The sequence below is a fragment of the Bombus impatiens genome, unplaced genomic scaffold, assembly GCF_000188095.3.
Source record: "Bombus impatiens unplaced genomic scaffold, BIMP_2.2 scf_0064, whole genome shotgun sequence".
Taxonomy (NCBI): domain Eukaryota; kingdom Metazoa; phylum Arthropoda; class Insecta; order Hymenoptera; family Apidae; genus Bombus; species Bombus impatiens.
Genome location: NT_176483.1, coordinates 2,040,399 through 2,059,160, shown reverse-complemented (window position 1 = coordinate 2,059,160; position 18,762 = coordinate 2,040,399). Strand labels below are relative to the sequence as shown.

The window sequence follows — 18,762 nt, the reverse complement described above, 5'->3', positions numbered from 1 at the left end:
TAATTGATTAACAGCAAAAATATTAAATTAGTAAATTAGTTGGCACTAAGTGTTACAAGCTTCTTAATGTATTAATATAATTAATCTATATATTTTCGTTATTGAATTATACAAATACATTTTCAAAACTATTTTTGGTTTATTTATTAAGAGATTATTACGATGTAGTACATCTTGCATATAAAAATACATATAAAATTTATATTGTTTCACTTTGGAGGAATACGACCGGTGAACACTGCTTTCATCCCTCAAAGTAACATAGTTTAAATTTAACTCTAGTTCCTTGGATCTTTCGAGCCACAAACTACTCAATTGTTTGAGGCTGCTGCAAACGATTCACGCTACTCGATTTTTTCGAGCTGTTCGGTTCTTTCAGGTATCTATTCAAATCGAATCGGCAACCGATTTAATCTCGGCTCGGTTTGACTTTCGGGCAGTTCGAATATTCGTGCACTACTTTAGAAACTAACTACTAAGTAATACTCCTTGTTCAACCTAGTCTGATCGATTCTAAGTTGTCTTGATCAATCTTCACTCGATAATGAATTTTGCAGTGGATGCGATCTATCCCCAGATCTTGGATTAAAATTTTCAAAAATAATAGTTTTTGGAATCCCAAAGTATTCTATCGCTCGCACATACAATACAAACGACAGTTTTTATTAATTGCAATTCGCATACGTACCACATTCTAGAGTATTCTAAAATTCTATCCAAGTACTCTATCACTTTCTAATTTTCCACTGAAGTCTAAATAGCTCTTTAATCTGTGTATTACTCATAGATTCATTGCTATAAAGTCTCGCAGTAAGAAGATGAAAAAGAAATATAGATAGGAAATCATGTGAAGGAACAGAAGGGTGTTTGGAACATTTATTATATAGCTGTAGGGTAATCGATAGGGAAATTTGGAAAGAGATTAGATTAGGAAGTATATTATACAGCTCAGGAGATGTTAAGGGAATAAAATGAATAAGAGAAATAGAAAGACTGAGAAAACAAGTAGATAACAGATATATAAAACTCGAGTCAGGAAGGACTACACGTTGGAATGTAACAAAGTGCAATATAATGCAATAGAGAAATCCCTACAACAAGGATAAAAACCAAAGGAAATGAAACGATCCCTAAATACAGTGAAGTAAGAGTAAGCAGTATTAAATAGTATTAATTAGCAATAAGAATAACCAAACCAAAAAATCTAGAACGGATCGTAGGTTGGAGAAATGTGATATGAATGAGATAAGGAGTAATGTAGCCAAGCCTATTTCAAGGCCGATTAATAGGTCTACGTAACCCTCGGCTGGTGGACGCTTCTTGCATTGTATGCAAGGTCTAATCTATATTTAGTCAATGCTCATACATACGTATGTATGTATAAAGAATTTTGAATCGTATCTAGAATATTCGTATTTACCTCTATCTGTCTCAATCGAATATAGTATATGTTTATTGTTATTTATTGTAGTCTTTACAAAACTTATTTGAAAGATATAGACAAGAAATCAAATACTCTGAATACCTATAAAATTTTGACTTTCGCCATTCTTCCTATATATATTCGTAACTATAATAATTGCTAGATAGGAAACTAAATGTAAATTACTGCACACTACAATTTGCTTAAATCCTATTTTCACATAACGTAAACGCTGCACTGGAGAAAGCGGATTTACGAACGATATCCTAGTCAACTTACGTGGCGATAAAGTTTTTAACCGAATATACCGAATGTGCCGGCGTTCCGGTTTCACAGGTCTATCTGTTACGATGTGAAACGTTCGTGTTCAATGGAGTAAGGTGGTACGACCGATTGTTAGAGGCGTCATTGGAAACGTCGTTTTAATTGTAGTACGGTATTTATGTGTCAATAAAATTCTGAAAAAACGATACATACTTGGTAAACTTCTAGCCAGCGAACGAAATACATTTATAGAGTAAGTGATTTCTCTGAATCTTCAGATTGTGCAACATCCGCGCGTTTCTCGGGTAACCACAAATTAGATTTTGATGCTCTTCCAATAGTTTTGAATAAATATTTATCGAAAGCTGTTATCTGAGTCAATTCTTTTTGTTTACGTAATACATAGGGCTAGTGGTTATTTATTATGAACATTAACCTCTTCTGACTGCGTGGTTTTAAGTATTTGTCATCATGTACCAATAGTTTATTCAAACATTAATAAAATTCTTTGATTAATCATTCGGTTGTTATATACTATATGATTTAATGCTTTGTTTTAACATTTTGGTTTTCTTAATTTCAGATATTGTGCATGTTTCTCTCTAAAATTACTTTTCTGTGAATATTAATAAACTTGGTTACGTTAGAAAACAAGTAGTTGTGAAATAAAAATATTATTGAATATTATAGTTTTTATTTTATATAATCTTACTGGAAGTAGATTGTTATTTTATGCTTTATCCGTTTTATTATTTGAAGTTTTAGTGTTTTAATATATATTGTTTTTATTTTATATTTTTACATTACGTATGTAAATATCGAAGTAAAAATATAATTATCAGATAGTAGAAATATATCTGAAAAAAGAATTATTCAATGGTGAAACAAACATCGATTACTAAAAGATATAATTAATTTACTTTTAATACATGAATAGAATATCCAGATGCGATCTTAGTATGAAACAAACATTTTCATTGAATGCCAATGTATGTCAAAATTTTTTATATATTAAAGTACTTTAGAAAAGTCTTTATATGTTCAAAATATAGGGTAGATATAATAAATTTACTACATTTGATTATATAGTTGCCTTGGAAAGTAAGTTAATGTTGCTGCTAAAAGTATAAATGTAAGAGCATTGACTTACTTTCAGAGACGACTATGTAATATTAACATAAACATGTCATACACAATATCTAGAATACATTTAATTATTGTTTATAAATTGAAAAGTATATTGACATTGGAAAATGAAAAAAGCGTATTATGAATAAATTCTGAATACATAATAGGTTTTAGAAAATAATTTAAAATATATTTTTTATGAGTTAGAAATATTTATTTATTAATAATATAGAAATTCATATTGTGTGTGTCAAAAATTTTTACTATTTTATCATTGTTCTATTAAATTTTTATGTTGTTTCTAAAATTCTAGATGAGCATTCTCAACATAAATAACATTTTATTTGTAATAAATATATTTTAACATTAAACATTACTGTACTGATATGTCAATTATAGATACACATCTGTAACATACAATTCTAAACTAGAGCTTTTAAAAATTTTGTTTTTCATATTTTAGATATGAGACGCAAAAGTGAAAGAAACAAAGCAAAAGCAGGGTCTCCAGAGAAAGAGGTTGAACGAGTAACACGAAAATCAACTCGAAAATGTGCGAAACAAGCATCTTCAACATCCTTAGAGCAAGAGAATGTTGAGGAAACAACAAAAAGTTTGAGCAATAAAATCACGGAAAAGAAGTCAGCACATATACAGAAAAAGGAAGTGGAACAATTAGAAGAACAAAATGAAAAAGTTTTGTCTATTGAGGCAGATGTTAAGACCAGATCGCAAGAAGATGAAGAAGACAACAATTCTGGATCAATCTGGAAAGTGTCAAGATCCGATGCATCACCTGGCGAGATACAGAGATTAAAATTATCTAGACAGCATAATACAACAGAAGGGTTATCTGATACTTCTTTAAATAGGAAAAAATCGAACAAGTGGCAGGAAAGTGGTGAGGGAGTTGCAGAGGAGGTTGACTCGGCAGACAAGCAACTGGTTTCTTCTACAAGAGTACCCAGTAGCACTGAACAGCCGAACGATCCCTCCTCTTCATACCCAGGTCAGGACTCCAACGAAGAGGTAAGTGATAGCAAGGAGATCCTGCCTGAAACCACTTCAGCCAACTTGTCTGACGATAAACCAAACATAGATCAGCAAGGTGAATCAAATGAGGCAAATTACTCCAACGAAAACGCTGATAGTAAACCCATTAAGTCGACTAGTACAACTATATTGGCTCCTAGTTCAAATGGTAATCATTCATCCGAGGAGACAAACATTATGCCCAAGGAAGAAAAATCTGTGGAAGATACTAGTGAAAAGACAGTGGAAGCATTTAATAAAGAAACTAGTGTTGAAAACACTCAAAGAGATTCAAGCAGTGACGAGGAAGAAGATAAAAAGGAAAAAGTTCGTGAGCTAAATTCATCATCCGAATCAAATGATGAAATTCATACTAAAAGTAATAGAACTGGTGGCAGGATACAAAGTGCCAGTCGCAGAAAACATCGAACTAAATATCGAGATTCATCTAATTCTGATACACCAGATTCTGAGGATGAACCTTCTATTAAAAGAGATCTTGAAATTGATGTATGTATGCAAGAAGAGAAAATAAGTACAGAGGATTCCCACGAACAGAAAGATCATACTGAGTCACCAAAAGCAAGGAATAATTTTTTATTAAATAACATGGAAATGGAAATAGAACATTGTGAAGCAAATAAACAAAAGTTAGACAATCTAGTTGATAAATCAGAATATACTGCATCAGTAACAACTCAGTTGGTGACTTACAAACCCGTGAAAGTAAATTTAAAAAGATCATTGTAAGTATAAATTAGCGAGTCTTCCAAATTCTTATCATTAATATCTTGCTATATCGTTTTATAAATTTTGTTTCAGTTCTTCGAGAATGTTAACAGAAAAGAATGATGTTAAAAAAGAAGATACTGATGCAAATGCAAATAATGAAGCAAGTGCTCCAAATAAGGTTCATTGTTATACTTTCTTTCTAAATAAATGAATCATTTATCAAATAATTGTAATGTAGCTTAGTCATAACCAGTATATATCAAATATTTATGGTATTATAATAGTTATTATATAAGATCATTAAATATCACAATTATATGTTTTTTATAGGAAAATCACGACAACACCGAACCAGATTCCAAATGTGTTCCGAGAAAGCGTCGATGGGGTACTGCATTATCTACTGACACCGCACCTTCGTTTTCAATTTCTACGGATTCACTTAAAGTAATATTTCTATTTTTAACGTCTGACATTTTGTAAATTTTAGAAAGAAATATCTATAATGTTTTATGATCTTAAAAGTAAATAAAAAGAATACAATTAAATGTAAATATTTGCATATCTAATATTAATATCATAGTATAAATATTAATATTAATGTCATACATTATACTTGTAAAGTTTTCTAAATTTGTGTGTACTTATATACATTTGTATTTGTGTAATAGGCGTTGGTGCCAGGAGCAAGACCATTGTCGATAAATGAGGTTCGTCTTTCAAAAGATGACGATGAAGACAGAGATCGTTATCGAGTTAGCGAAAAGTGGCACAATTCTAATGAAGGAATAAATGATAATAAGTCTGGTGACGAAAATATCATGCAAAAGAATGGTGCAACAAAAAAGGGAGACCCAAAGATAGATAATCATATAGGTATGTGAACACTTTCAAAGGGTCTTATGTGAGTTATTTTAATTTCTATAAACATGGTATCATTTATATCAAAATAAAAAAAAATAAGTGAATATTTCCTAAAATCACACCATTTAAATGTATGAGATTTAAAATAACTATTTAAAAAAATATTTAATATATTGATTTAAATGCAGTAAGGAATATATTAAAAAATATTCTTGATTCTTAACTATCACTATTATAAAAATTAATCTGATATATATATATTTGTTTGTTAAAATTTTTTTTGTTTGAAGATATTTGGATAGAGATTTTAAAATTTGTTGTACTAATGAAATAGAAGTTTACTTCTCTGAGAAACAATAGGTCTGTAATTAAGAGCTATATTTGTAATTGGAGGTATAATTGTAAGGATATGTTTGTGAACGATCAATCTTTTTTGCTTTTTTTTCCTTTTTTTTGAGTAGAATGTGACGAATATGAAATATTTTATGTATTTATTAGTTAAATTGTGGTTTGTAGCAGCAAGGCGTAAGATATCGATTGTTAAAGAAGTGCCACATGTCAAATCTCCAAGTCCACCTGCTACGAAGCCCACAAATATCCTTCTGATCAAAAACTTGGTTCGTCCGTTTACTTTGAATCAAATTAAAGAACTTCTGTCGCGTACTGGCACAATTGTCGAAAATGGATTTTGGATGGATCGAATTAAATCCAAGTGTTTTGTAGAGGTATGTCAAAATAATTTTTAAAAATGCTCATTTAATTTTGATATGTATCAGTCCTCTGATTTATGCAAAGTGTTTGTTCCATGTACGTCTTTTTTACGTAAATCATGCGTAATTAATTTAATCATAAAGATCTCGTAAATGAAGGCTGCCAATGTGAAAAGAATACTATAGAGAAAAGTCAATATAAGTTATAAAAATATTTATTCCACATAGATGGAAAAAGGGAAGTTATAAAATTCTATATAAAACAAAATAAATATTATTCGCTGTAGCTGCTGATATCATACTTTAAAATAAACAACTTTTTCTTTTTAATTAACTTAAAGTTATTATCTTCATCTCTTGAGTTATTTTCTGCTTCAGTTTCATTATTAATGTTTCGATCCTTTGGCATCCGAGTTTTGAAAATCTCTAGATAAGCACTCATTCTTTTCCTTTGTTGACAACACAGTAAATTTAATAAAGATTATAGAAGAATATATTTTCTACGTAAATTGACGGACGGGTGCAATACTGTAATATTATTTTGAATTACTAGAAGATATATTCTACATATTATACTAAGGTAGTAAAAAATAAATAATATTAAATTAAAAATGATTAGTAATGTAAAGATTGTTTTTTATATCGTGTAATATCTGTTATCTTTTAAATATTTTTATATAAGTAACGAATATAATAGAAAAAGACAAACGAAAAATTATTAATATATTAATATAAAAACGTTTATTATTTGATATTTGGAGATTCATTTTCTTTTATCAATATTAAAATGCTGTCATATAAACATATAGAGTTTATAATGACAATAATCTTTAATAAAGGCTTTTGTATATATTTTATTGCATTGATTTGTTATTTCATATCGCAATATTATTAAATTTATTTATTTATATTATTTACATTATGTTAAGGTATCTTCTTCTTATGTTCTTTCTATTTTCTTCTTTTCTTTTTATTGTTCTTTTTATATTTCAATATTGATAACTTTTGAATTTATTGTAAACACAGTGTCATAGATGATAGTATTAATTGAATTGTTTTAGTATGCTAACGAAGACCAGGCATTTGAGACGAGGCAAGCGTTACATGGTATATCCTGGCCAGTTTCAAACCCAAAGAGGCTTCATGTTGAATATGCAACCAAAGATGACATGGAATTAGCACGCGAATTGTCAAAGGATCAGTCCATCCCAAGAAAAACTGAACCTCTCGTACCGTCTGATTCATGGCAGCAGGATTGGAATCGCGAAGAAAGAACGAATACAAAGGTATATCAATTTTATCATATTTTACAATTCGTACACAGAAAGAGCTTTAAGGAAAAGTATAAAATGTGATAAATAATGATAAAGAATGTGTATTATAAAATTTATTATTATTTGTAACTATGTTCACTTTCTTTTATAAAATAAAATTTAGATTAAAAAGTAAAAAGTATAAACAAATATTTTGAATTTGATAATATAATTGTCTACTTGAATTTTATATTGAAATGTAATTATCAATCCAAAGAATTGATCAAAATCATTATCACTGATTTTATGAAAGTTTCTTTTCATTAACTTTTGGAAATACTATCTCTTTAAATATATTCTAACATATATTTAAAAATAAATTATATTTGATTGCTCAATTGCTATGGTGAAATAGAAATACATATATTAATTTCTCTTATGGGATCCTGATGTATTTGAATGAAAATTGAAATTTCAACTTATAACTTATAATTATTAACCTAATTGAAGATTAGTGAAATCTTAATTATATATTGTTTTAGAGCAGAATTATGACAATGTTTATAATATCTGAGATAGTTCAGAACACCAGAATAGCGTTTAAGGGCTAAATAAAAATGAATAGATTATGATTTATTAAATAAAAGATTGCACTTATGCAATAACTAAAGAAGAGTTTTGTAAACAATAGGTGATGGTAGTTCGAGAATGGGATCTTGGTAAAGAAGATGGACAACAGCATATAAAAGAAAAAGAACGTGAAAAGAAAGAACATGATAAAAAAAGACGACAGAGGAGTCGGAGTCCAGCAGTGGAAGCACATCTTCCAGCTCCAGCTCGTAAATTTAAAAAGAAAGAGGATGAGCCACCACCGGCTAAGCTTTTAGATGATCTCTTTAGAAAAACGAAAGCAACGCCATGCATATACTGGTTACCACTCACAAATGAACAGGTACATTATAGATAAAGTACAATCTAAGTACTTATATTTTATGACAAAACTAAATACTACATTTATAAATATGATACTTATGAAGTAGAAAAACAAATGATGATTTTTTAAATTGTATTCATTTATATAAATAATTTAATACAATATTTAAAATATACGGAATGAAGTTCTCATTCTAGTATCTAACCTCGATTTAGCCTCATTTCTTCATAAAACTATGAATTTGCATGTGTGATCTAATTATTACTACTCATAGGGATAATCATAGATATGTTTTAATTACAGATAGTCGTAAAAGAAGAAATGAGAAGGCAACATATGGCAGAACATGCACGCAGATTAGAAGAGATGAGACGCGCTGAAAGAAACAACAGGGACGGTCGTCGCCGTCGCAGCCCAAGAAAATAGTTCTCTGATCGACCACTTTCTATAAACGTACCTTTCCCTCTCTGATGCAAAAGTTCCAATTTTGATCAGTTATATTTTTAAGAAAGATGTTATAGATCACGAAAAGACGAACGAATTTTTCCTTTTTACATTAGAGAGAGACTTGCCGAAGATGCTTTTTAAAAATTTTCCTTTATCAATTGTTCCACAATTAGCAGCCCGTTTTTATGATTAATGATTTAACAATGTCATGTTAGAGTTTGTGTTTTTTGTTCTTCCACACTTTTTTCTTTTTTTTTTTAAATTTAGAAAACTTCTGTTTCACGTGAGAACGTAATTTGTATTATTCCTTTTCTCTTGTTCTGATACCAATCTCGCGTATTTATTTCTCTGTTTGATTTCAATTTGTTCAATCGTTAATTTTCATTCATTGGTCAGAAACTGTACAAATTTGTTGCATGATCAAGAAACGTCCCGATCTCCGATCCATTCTCCCCGAAATTTCAGCATTAAACCATACTTCTTACAGGTCGACATTAACTATTCAACAGAGCGCTGTAACTGTAGAACGAACGGTAGTGTTTGCATCGTCTAGGAGTGATACATCACGTTCTACGATACGTCGTAGTGCGATATCGCAAAACGTGCCCTGGGGAATCGAAGGATAATCAAACGAAAAAACTATCTACATAGAGAAAAAACGCTCGGAACGAATTTAGCATTCGTGATCGTTGAAAAACGCTATTTGTTTTCTTACGAGAAAATAAAAAACGAAACGAAACAAAAAAAAATTAATGCTGGGGCGAGATGCTGAAAGCAGCAGCGAACAAAAAAGTCCAAAATAAGGATGCTGAGAGACTGTGATTCATTAATATGAAGTCGTCCTAAAGCGTCAATGGGAGTGTTTTTCTCTCCCCTGAATCTATCTCTCTTTTCGTCTCTGTCGGTAGAATAGCCTGACTTCCTTGAATTTTGACATGTACTGCCACATAGATAGTGGTAGTAAAATGTAAAGTTTTGGTGTTTCTCGTTTTCGCGCAATGAATTTGCACAGCCAGAAACACGTTTGTATATAAAGCATAATTCAATACGCCGTGATATGACATGTAAAATTATGAATAAATGTAAAACATTGTAGGTTATATACGAAAAGTATATCTACCGCTTACTTTGTACAATGTCATACCATATTTAGAAGATTTGTTATTCACCCTTGAAATAAGATCGAAAGATTTACGAAGAAGAAGCGAAAGAAAAAAAATACATACATTTTAGAACGAAAAATGAATTGTTCGTTATATTTATTTCATCGTTATAATATATATTTTTTGTCTGATTCGAACAAAAAATGTAATTGAAAAGGAAACCAACGAGGAAAAACAATATTATTAATAAAAAATAACTCGAACATGGCGATAAATGTTTGAAATGTTTGCAACAGGAAAAACAAATGTTTACGTAAACTTATTCGATCTTTATTTATATTAAAATCGTTAACGCTAACGTTGTAATTGCTTCAATTTACAAAAATCGTGAATTACAGAATGTGCATGTCAGCTATTAATTAAAATATTTCACAATCACAAATACTATGAATAGAAAGAATAAAAGAAAACTGGAATTTCAAGTTTGGTGTGTAACTTAACTACTAATTTATACACTGTATATCTTTCCTCCAATTAAACTAATTTTAATGACGTGTTGCGTCCAAAAATATTTTTTTATACATTAAGGAAAAGAACGTAGTTATGCAATAATGTATATTCTTAAATATCCTTATTCTTTTTAAATTATCATGTGAAAAAATCAGAAATTGAAACAATTATGAGAAACTAACATTATATTTGTCTTGATTATGATTTGAAATTAATTTTTAGATCTCTTTCTAAATTTTTTTATAAAATTGTGGATGGAAATTTAATATGTAGTTATTTATAATTTTAAAAGTATTTATTATCATAAATGTCTCTTCTGAATCAGCTTTCCAAGAATCAAAAGAAGGAAACTTTCTTTTTATATATATTTTGTTCCTTTTTTATATAATATTTGAATTATTTAAACCGGAACAACATTATAATAAAGAACTATAATCAAAATGTTTGATAGAATAGTTATATGAATCCGGCTAGAATCGATATTTTCACTAAATTTGGCTTTCTATAATTGTTCTTTGAAATTTGAAATTATTTCGAGCACCTGAATCGATTATATGACAGTTTCTAACGCCTGAAAAGAATATCTTTTTTAGGGCCTATAAATAATATTTTGCCTAAAATTTTGTATTTCACAATACACTTAAACTTTTAACGAAATTCATCCTTTGTGGTCGTATTTATACGTGTGTATGTATTACAAGTAAATTAACTTAATATACATACATATTTCTTCCTTTGCTTATATCGCAAAAAGATTAAATTACTTTTACGCAACCATTTATAAATTTTATAATATATTCAACTTAAAGAGTTAAGCTGTGTAATACAGAATGCAAAGGACTCGATCTTACAAACATGATAAAAAATGTGTGTACACATTACAATTCAAATTTATAGTCCAGAGAATTCGAGAGACTACTTGACGATTACAAGACAAAAGTCTTTTCTTATTTACATTGTTGATTAATATCTTTAGTTTATCAGCTTATTATTGTAAACAAATGTATCTAATAATTATACATTACATCTGGATTGCACAATTCATTTGTAAAATGTATACACGTATCTTTATAGCTTTGATACACTTATCTCGTTATCAAAAGAATGCATACTGACAAGTACGCTAAAGACTCTATAACGGTTCATTCTGAGATAGCGAGTAGTAAATAGAAATTAAAATAAGATTTGTCGTTGCTTTGGTATCGTCTCACGAAGGCGATGTTGAATATAATAGATATGTATCTTAAATGCAATTAAATCTTGAATAAAACATAGAGTTAAAGTGCAATCCTTTACAAACAATTATAGAGTCTTTACTGTAGTTAACAATAAACACATCAATGTTATGCTGATAAATTTCGAACATTTTGTCTCCTGGTTTTCAGGTAGCAGGTTAAATTAATGACCTGATTTGTAACCCTTTTTATGCGCATGTTTCAAGAAGCAAGAAAATGTATAAAAACAATTTTGGCAAATATACTTCTTTGGAAATCTTGCAAAATAAAACAAACGCTTCTTATGACTATTATCATTATCAAACAGTATTTTTTGTACTAATTTGTAATATTATTGTTATACTTTATTTATTATTAATAACATAAATAATAAGTAATATCTGAAATATTTAATTGCATGAAATATCTATAATTGAGACAATAAATAAATTGAAATTAGAACACTTGCACATAAAAAGGAGTTGATGCTAACACTTGCGCATAAAAAGGACTTGATGCTTGTACGTTAACACCGTCTTTTTCGAAACTGATATCAATTATCATTCATTTCTATGACTATTTTATTCGTACCACATTCAGTTTATTTCGATAAGTATCATTTGATACATTAGTCGACTTTTACGACACTGTAGATCTTTCGCACGAACCAGAAACAGGCAAAGAAGCCAATTGATCCTATTTAATACATAAAATATGCAATAATTTTTTATTTAAAAATATTAACATTTTATTACTGTAGAAGAAATAAATACTTTACCTGTTAAAACGAAGAATAAGTAAACCATAATACAAGTATAACCAAAGTAAAGGAACGTAGATGTAGCATCTTCTATTTCCAACTTAGTCATGAAAAAATGTATGCAATAGATTAATAAATAGAACGCGGTAAATCCAGATGTTAGGAAACTACGCCACCACCAATGATAATCCTAAAACAAAAAAGATAATTCGAATATATGTATCTTGAGGAATGTTTTATTTATTTTATTAATAAAAGGCCATTCATTTACTTCCGCACAAAGATGGAAATAGCAAAGTAAAATCGTCGTTTCTGAACATGTAATTACGAGTATAACAAATACCAAAAAGAGAAATCCAAACATGTAATACACCTGACTTGACCTGAAACAGATTAATTAAAGTTTAAATATTTTGTATATTAAAAAATAAAAACTTTCCTATTTATAAATACAATATTAGACTTAGTAGTAAGTGGAAGTAATTAGAATAAATAAAGCTGATCAGTGGAATTAATGATGCTTATAACTTATATTATCTATGTTATTAAAGCTACTAGGTTTTTAAAATGTGATATTTACCATAAAGAATTAAGTATAAAGAATAATTGTATAAATATACATCCGAAAGGTAGAACTCCACCCATTATTACACCAGGTATTGGTTGAGTATAAAAACTTTGTTCTGGTATTTGTCTAGGAATCTGATTGGTTCTAACAGGATGCTCCAAAGACTAAAATAAAATTCGTTACTAATGAATTTCTTCTTTGAAATCTTATGTTTTGTCAATAGAATTTCTACAGAACAACGCTACTGCTTCTATATATATAAAAGAACATTCTACACTATTTTTGTTGGTAAAAGAAGTCTTTACCCTTTTCCGGAATCCGAAATAAGCACCAATAAATGTTAATGGAAGAGATACTCCAAACCAAAGTGCTAGAAGAGCAATAAGGGTGCTGAATGGTACTGCAGCTGAACTTTCATTTGCCCAAAAAATTAAATTCATTATAAAGAATAAACTGAATACAATTCTGTAAATAAAAATACATTTTTATAAAATTCGTCTTCATACTCACGATATTTTACATATAAAGTAAATATGTATTTACATAAATTATTAAAAAGACCATAGCCAAAGGATGAACTGTTATTAACTTTGATTTTCAGATTGTATAGCTTTATAGACTAGTTGTATTTATCACACACATGTGCATATATATTTATTAAATAAATCTTATTACCCAGGACTCAACATAGATGTAAGTACAACGTTCGATTTCCATTTTTCACCACCGAAGCTTTTATATATTCTAGCAGATACGTAACCAGCAGTAGCTCCGAGGCAAACATATAAAACCATGGCACAAGTCATTAAAGCTCCTCTGTTTGCTGGAGATAAAAATCCTAAACACGCAAATGCTGTGGAATGCAAAATGAAACTTTATATTTTTTTTGTTTATACATCAAGTAAATACACTTATGCATGTAGATTTAGAAACTTACCAAGTGTTACAAGTGTCATATAAAACACTTGAACACCAGACCCGAGTAAAACTGATAATAACATTCCTTTGCGAGGAGGTCGAAATACATCACCATGAACTAATTTCCAGCCAAATTCTTCATGTGCGTCTTCTCCTGATTCTATCTGGAAGGAAGCCTGCGTTATTGAAACACAGACAAGGGAACATCACAGCTTTATGATATAAAACAAAACCAAACATCGTGTCATACGTTCTTGTTAATTAATTAATGTTAATTAATGAAATATTATAACACTGTCATATTAGTAACTTCAAAGAGAATGAGATGATTTGAATAATATGTAAATAAATAAAAATGAAATACATATTAAATTTATCGATTAAAACAGAATGAAACTTTCTAATTCAAGTAAAATGAAACAGAAGTTAACAAATAGCATTTCATTAGTGTACCTGATTGTATCTCGCAATATCTTTGTGTAATGTTCGGAGCAATATCATGGCCACCATTCCAGAAAGGAACAAAACAATTATTAATGAATTAAGAATACTAAACCACTGGATATTTGTATGTGGCATAGATTCTAAGATATAATCCCATCTAGATGACCATTTGATTGTACTGTTTTCCTAAAATAAAAAATATAATCGTATTTTTTGTTTAAAAACTATACTATCAACGTATAGATTGCGCTTAATTTGTTATTGTAAATGCTTACAATATACGTCACAGAGTATGTGTAAGTAATATCTAAGTTTTTCCCAACAGAAAGTGGACTGTGTGGTATATCTAATGCTTCTTTGTGCTCACAGTTAACAACAGTACCATGTTTAATACTACGAGGAACCACTTTAACAGCTATTAAAGAAAATAAACATAAATTTCGTTAAAAATTAGCATTGCAAGTTTAACAGCATACAAATGAAATTTCAGTCCTTACATATTATACGTCCTCCATTTTCCTTAAATGCAGATCCCCATTCTTCTTTAACACCGCTATGATACGTGATCGTAAGGTCTACATGATTATAAAGGTAATAACTGTTTTCTCTTTTGTTATATGCATCCTAATAAAGAACAAATTGATTAATTTCACTTAGCGCGTATTTTCTGTAAGTTTAAGGAATTTTTCAATCTACTATTAATGAACTTTCGGTTTTTGATTCAGAAATAATAATATTTTAAATTTACATTAACAGTACAGTCCTGTTGAGATCTTGAATCTCGCAAGAAGCATCCCATAGGAAATCCAGTACTACAATATTGTCTTTCATCCTCTAACTGATAACACCACGTAACAGGCATATTATCTATAAGAAAAAAAAAGAAAAAAAGAGAAGGAACTTATTAACATGGTGATATGAACAATAATAAAGGTTTTCCAGATTCAACTTGTTTTATCACTAAGATATTACCAACTATCCAATGATGCTGATATTTAAATGCCATTCCTTTCCTCAAAAATTCCAATTTCTTTTCTGAATCTTTATTTCCACCTTGATATGATCTTTTACACACAACGTCACAATTAACATTTTTCATGAACTCTAGCTGAAAATTTACATAATTTATATCTTTTATTATACATATGTATATTATACATAAGCTAGGGAGCCAACTTTTTATATCATAAAATTTTTGTAACATTTTTATGTTACTCATTTGCATTGATGTTACTACATACAAATTGTATTTGACTCATAGATGCAGAAAGAACAGTTTTCGTATGTAGAAAACATTTAAACTTGTTTTTCTCTAAAGTTGTTACTTTTGAATTATGTCACTATTCTAGCAAATGAACAATATATTAAATCACTGTTCCAAAGAAAAATGGAAGATAGAAAATAACCATTGTCATAATTTTTCAGGGATTTCCAATAGTCTGACAAAAAAATGTTTCCGATGAGAGTTAATTACTTTTCAATTTGCTATAAATTGTAACTTAAAAAATTTCCAAACAGTTCTTTTTACAATAAAGAATCAAGGTCATATTGAATTTTTAATACGACACTCTATTTTTAACTTTACAATGTTATAGCTGATCTTAAGATGAATTCAACAATTCCCTATAGCATGACATAATATTTTGTGGACAGATTATGTGCATACAAGCTGTATACACAGTTTAAAAAAAATTTTAAATAATGTGTACAAGCTTAGATAGATGAAGATATGATAGAATGAAGATTTTATGATATAAAATATAGGTCCACATTAATCAATTAAGTATTCGCTAAATGTTGATGTTATCCACATATCGACATAATCCGAAAATATTAATTATAAGCAGTATAACAGGTAGGAATTCTCATGTTGTGTCCTTTGAGATAAATTAAAATACAACGAACGTTATGATCTCAAACACCCATGAAAATTAATTGTTCGAGTAGTTTCAAAACTTAAAACAGATAAGAACGATTTCGAGTATTGAAATTGAACCCCGGTAAACCATGTGAAACTTCGCGAATGTTCGATTACACAAGATAACTTTATTTTGACAAGGTGATAAAAATGCAGTGATATGTACTTAAGGGCAAAAAGTATAAAATCAATCTTAGAAATTTTTTGAAATGTAAGTCTTACTCAAAATCCCGATGAACTCAGTTTCTTGAATAGGCTCGTAAATTTCAATTCCTGCTATCCCACTGACATTCGCGTCAGTGGACACAACATTTATTTTCCACATTGAATGTGTTAAATGCATAAGATATACAAAAATAAATATAATTGAATATAACGAATGATTCGAAGGTTTCTTTTTTATCATACCTTGTAAGGAGAAGGCCTTATACGTTCTCCAAAAACAACTTGTCCTAAGTTTTCAACAGGACTCTGAGTTTCATCGGAAGGACAAAAATCAAAGCTAAAAAAAGAATTCTTGGTATAACAATTCAAACTTCTACGAGATTAAAAGATGTTATCAATTATATATGTGTTTCTTATGAAAACTTACTGATGATATTCATATGGTATTACATATTTCTCAGTGTTTAGACGATTTACATACAGTTTAATCTCGGACTGAAAGAAATAAACATTATCTAATAAAACACAATAAATTATAGATTACATACATTATATTTATGTAATACATCAATTATTACACTTACGTAATATATAATTATTATTACATTGTAATTATAAATAATTTATGATTATTATTTTTTATTACTTTTAAATGTGGGAGCTTTTGATTAAATTTTTATGAATTTTTTATAATTATGACATTTATAATGAAGTTAATAAATACAAATTCGAAAATTTAGAAGTACTTAAATTTAAAAGATACATATATAATTATTATGCTTTCAAACACAACATATTTGAACAGCTGACGTTTCGTCATAAATCGTACAAAATGTAAAGTACCTACATGTTCATGTAAGGTCGATTTACGAACATTCTAGTCAGATTGTATAAGCAATTAAATATTTTTTCAAAACCTTTCGTGCCTCAATTTCGCTATTATGAGTCATATGTCACGAAAGGCCACATCGAAACATATTTACAATTATTAAAAATTACTTCTTAATTAAAATAATACGAAAAATAAAAATTACATTAGACTGTACGATCAAAATGTAATGATTATTATAATTGACGAATATGAAGGACGTATGTTAGAGAAAAAGGAGAAAAAAAGTGATAAACTAAATATACATGATCATAACCAATTCTTAAAATAGTAAAAAATAATCTTTATACGCACTTTACACGTTTCAGAGGTTTCTCCGGCCTTGCAATAATTTACCGGTGCTAGACCCGGTAAATAAAAAGTCGATGAATGGTGAATTAGACATACAACGAACAGTAACCACAGTAAAATTATTCTCGCCATTGTGTATTGTTGTTCGTCCTTACTAACTACTTGCCTAGTGCAAGTATATGTCAATTGCTATATGAAAAACATCGGACCCTACACTACCATGATACTGTCATTGATAACGAATTGTAGATAGATTGGTTACCTCTACGCGTAGCAATCTCGCTTTTCATACTATCGAACTTCTAATTGCCAATTGCTAACTCTGATTTCGAATCATAGAAACAAATATCAATTAAAATTTATTTTTCGAGTTTTTAAACTTACTGATATTGAGAATTTATTATACAATCTGTCCCAATAGTCATGGTACAAATACCAAGGGAGTAATTATACTTAAAAACATAAATTGGAAATATCGAATAAAATTTGTTTATATAATTGGGACTAGAACTAGAAATTAGGAGAATGATCGACAGGATATCTTTATAATACGAAAACAGGGAAAATTAATTGAAGATATAGAACAAAATTTTTTCATAAGAAATTCATTGTTTTTGAGAAAATTAAATTTAAAATGTTATCAGATATAGGTATACTGAAACAGTTCTTAGCTAAACATGTTCAAACACTGTTTTCTTCAAAATGAGGACATAAACGAAAAAATGTTATTCTACATTTTTTATTTATTTTTACATATAAAAGAATCTCTTGTTAATTGTTTACTTATATCAGTTTGTACCTAGTCGGTATTAGCAAAATTCATATACGTATAGAAACAAATTTTTAAATTCGATTTTCTCAAAAAAAAAAAAAAAAGCACAGTGTGAAAACATTTTATTGCATATTTTCAATTTATTTTTCACACAGAATCACCCTCTTATTATACCATACTTTACAAGTTTATGAAAAAGACTGAAGTCAAATAACTAGAAAAAGTCTATAAATTGTATAATTACTTTTATATCAATTAATAAATTCAAATAATATATAATTAGATAAAACATTTTTTTAAGAAAAAATGAAGCTTTAGCGATTTAAAAATGCAACGTTCCAATAACCATGGCGAGTAATGAGTAATGAGTAAGGGAGTGATTCTACATGAAAAAGTTAATTGAAATTATAAAATGCAATCTTT

General features: G+C 28.7%; 2 protein-coding genes across 5 annotated transcripts; one reads left to right on the top strand and one right to left on the bottom strand.

Annotated features, from left to right (window-relative positions):
• Nucleotides 1–1,704: 1,704 nt before the first annotated feature.
• On the top strand, nucleotides 1,705–10,006 carry LOC100740403 (apoptotic chromatin condensation inducer in the nucleus). Of its 3 annotated transcripts, XM_012394038.3 has the most exons (10): nucleotides 1,706–1,940; nucleotides 3,279–4,593; nucleotides 4,670–4,757; nucleotides 4,910–5,026; nucleotides 5,251–5,455; nucleotides 5,960–6,168; nucleotides 7,215–7,439; nucleotides 8,098–8,358; nucleotides 8,644–8,793; nucleotides 9,275–10,006. In XM_012394038.3, exons 2-9 carry the CDS (start codon nucleotides 3,281–3,283, stop codon nucleotides 8,764–8,766), a joined length of 2,541 nt encoding a protein of 846 aa, XP_012249461.1. In that variant the 5' UTR covers nucleotides 1,706–1,940; nucleotides 3,279–3,280; the 3' UTR covers nucleotides 8,767–8,793; nucleotides 9,275–10,006. The 3 variants fall into 3 exon arrangements, with proteins under 3 accessions (XP_012249462.1, XP_012249461.1, XP_003485643.1); XM_012394039.3 differs by having other exon boundaries at nucleotides 1,705–1,940; nucleotides 5,963–6,168; nucleotides 8,644–10,006; XM_003485595.4 differs by having other exon boundaries at nucleotides 8,644–10,006.
• Nucleotides 10,007–11,071: 1,065 nt separating this feature from the next.
• On the bottom strand, nucleotides 11,072–17,800 carry LOC100740279 (transmembrane 9 superfamily member 2). 2 transcript variants are annotated; one of them, XM_003485594.4, is made up of 15 exons: nucleotides 17,571–17,800; nucleotides 16,815–16,882; nucleotides 16,631–16,724; nucleotides 15,277–15,412; nucleotides 15,053–15,171; nucleotides 14,802–14,928; nucleotides 14,580–14,719; nucleotides 14,314–14,490; nucleotides 13,880–14,036; nucleotides 13,618–13,795; nucleotides 13,248–13,407; nucleotides 12,955–13,106; nucleotides 12,646–12,757; nucleotides 12,393–12,564; nucleotides 11,072–12,310 (listed from the first exon to the last, which is right to left on the bottom strand). In XM_003485594.4, the coding sequence occupies exons 1-15, from the start codon at nucleotides 17,697–17,699 to the stop codon at nucleotides 12,243–12,245; spliced, it is 1,989 nt and encodes a 662-aa protein (XP_003485642.1). In that variant the 5' UTR covers nucleotides 17,700–17,800; the 3' UTR covers nucleotides 11,072–12,242. The 2 variants fall into 2 exon arrangements, with proteins under 2 accessions (XP_003485642.1, XP_012249463.1); XM_012394040.3 differs by having other exon boundaries at nucleotides 13,880–14,024; nucleotides 17,571–17,799.
• Nucleotides 17,801–18,762: the final 962 nt, after the last annotated feature.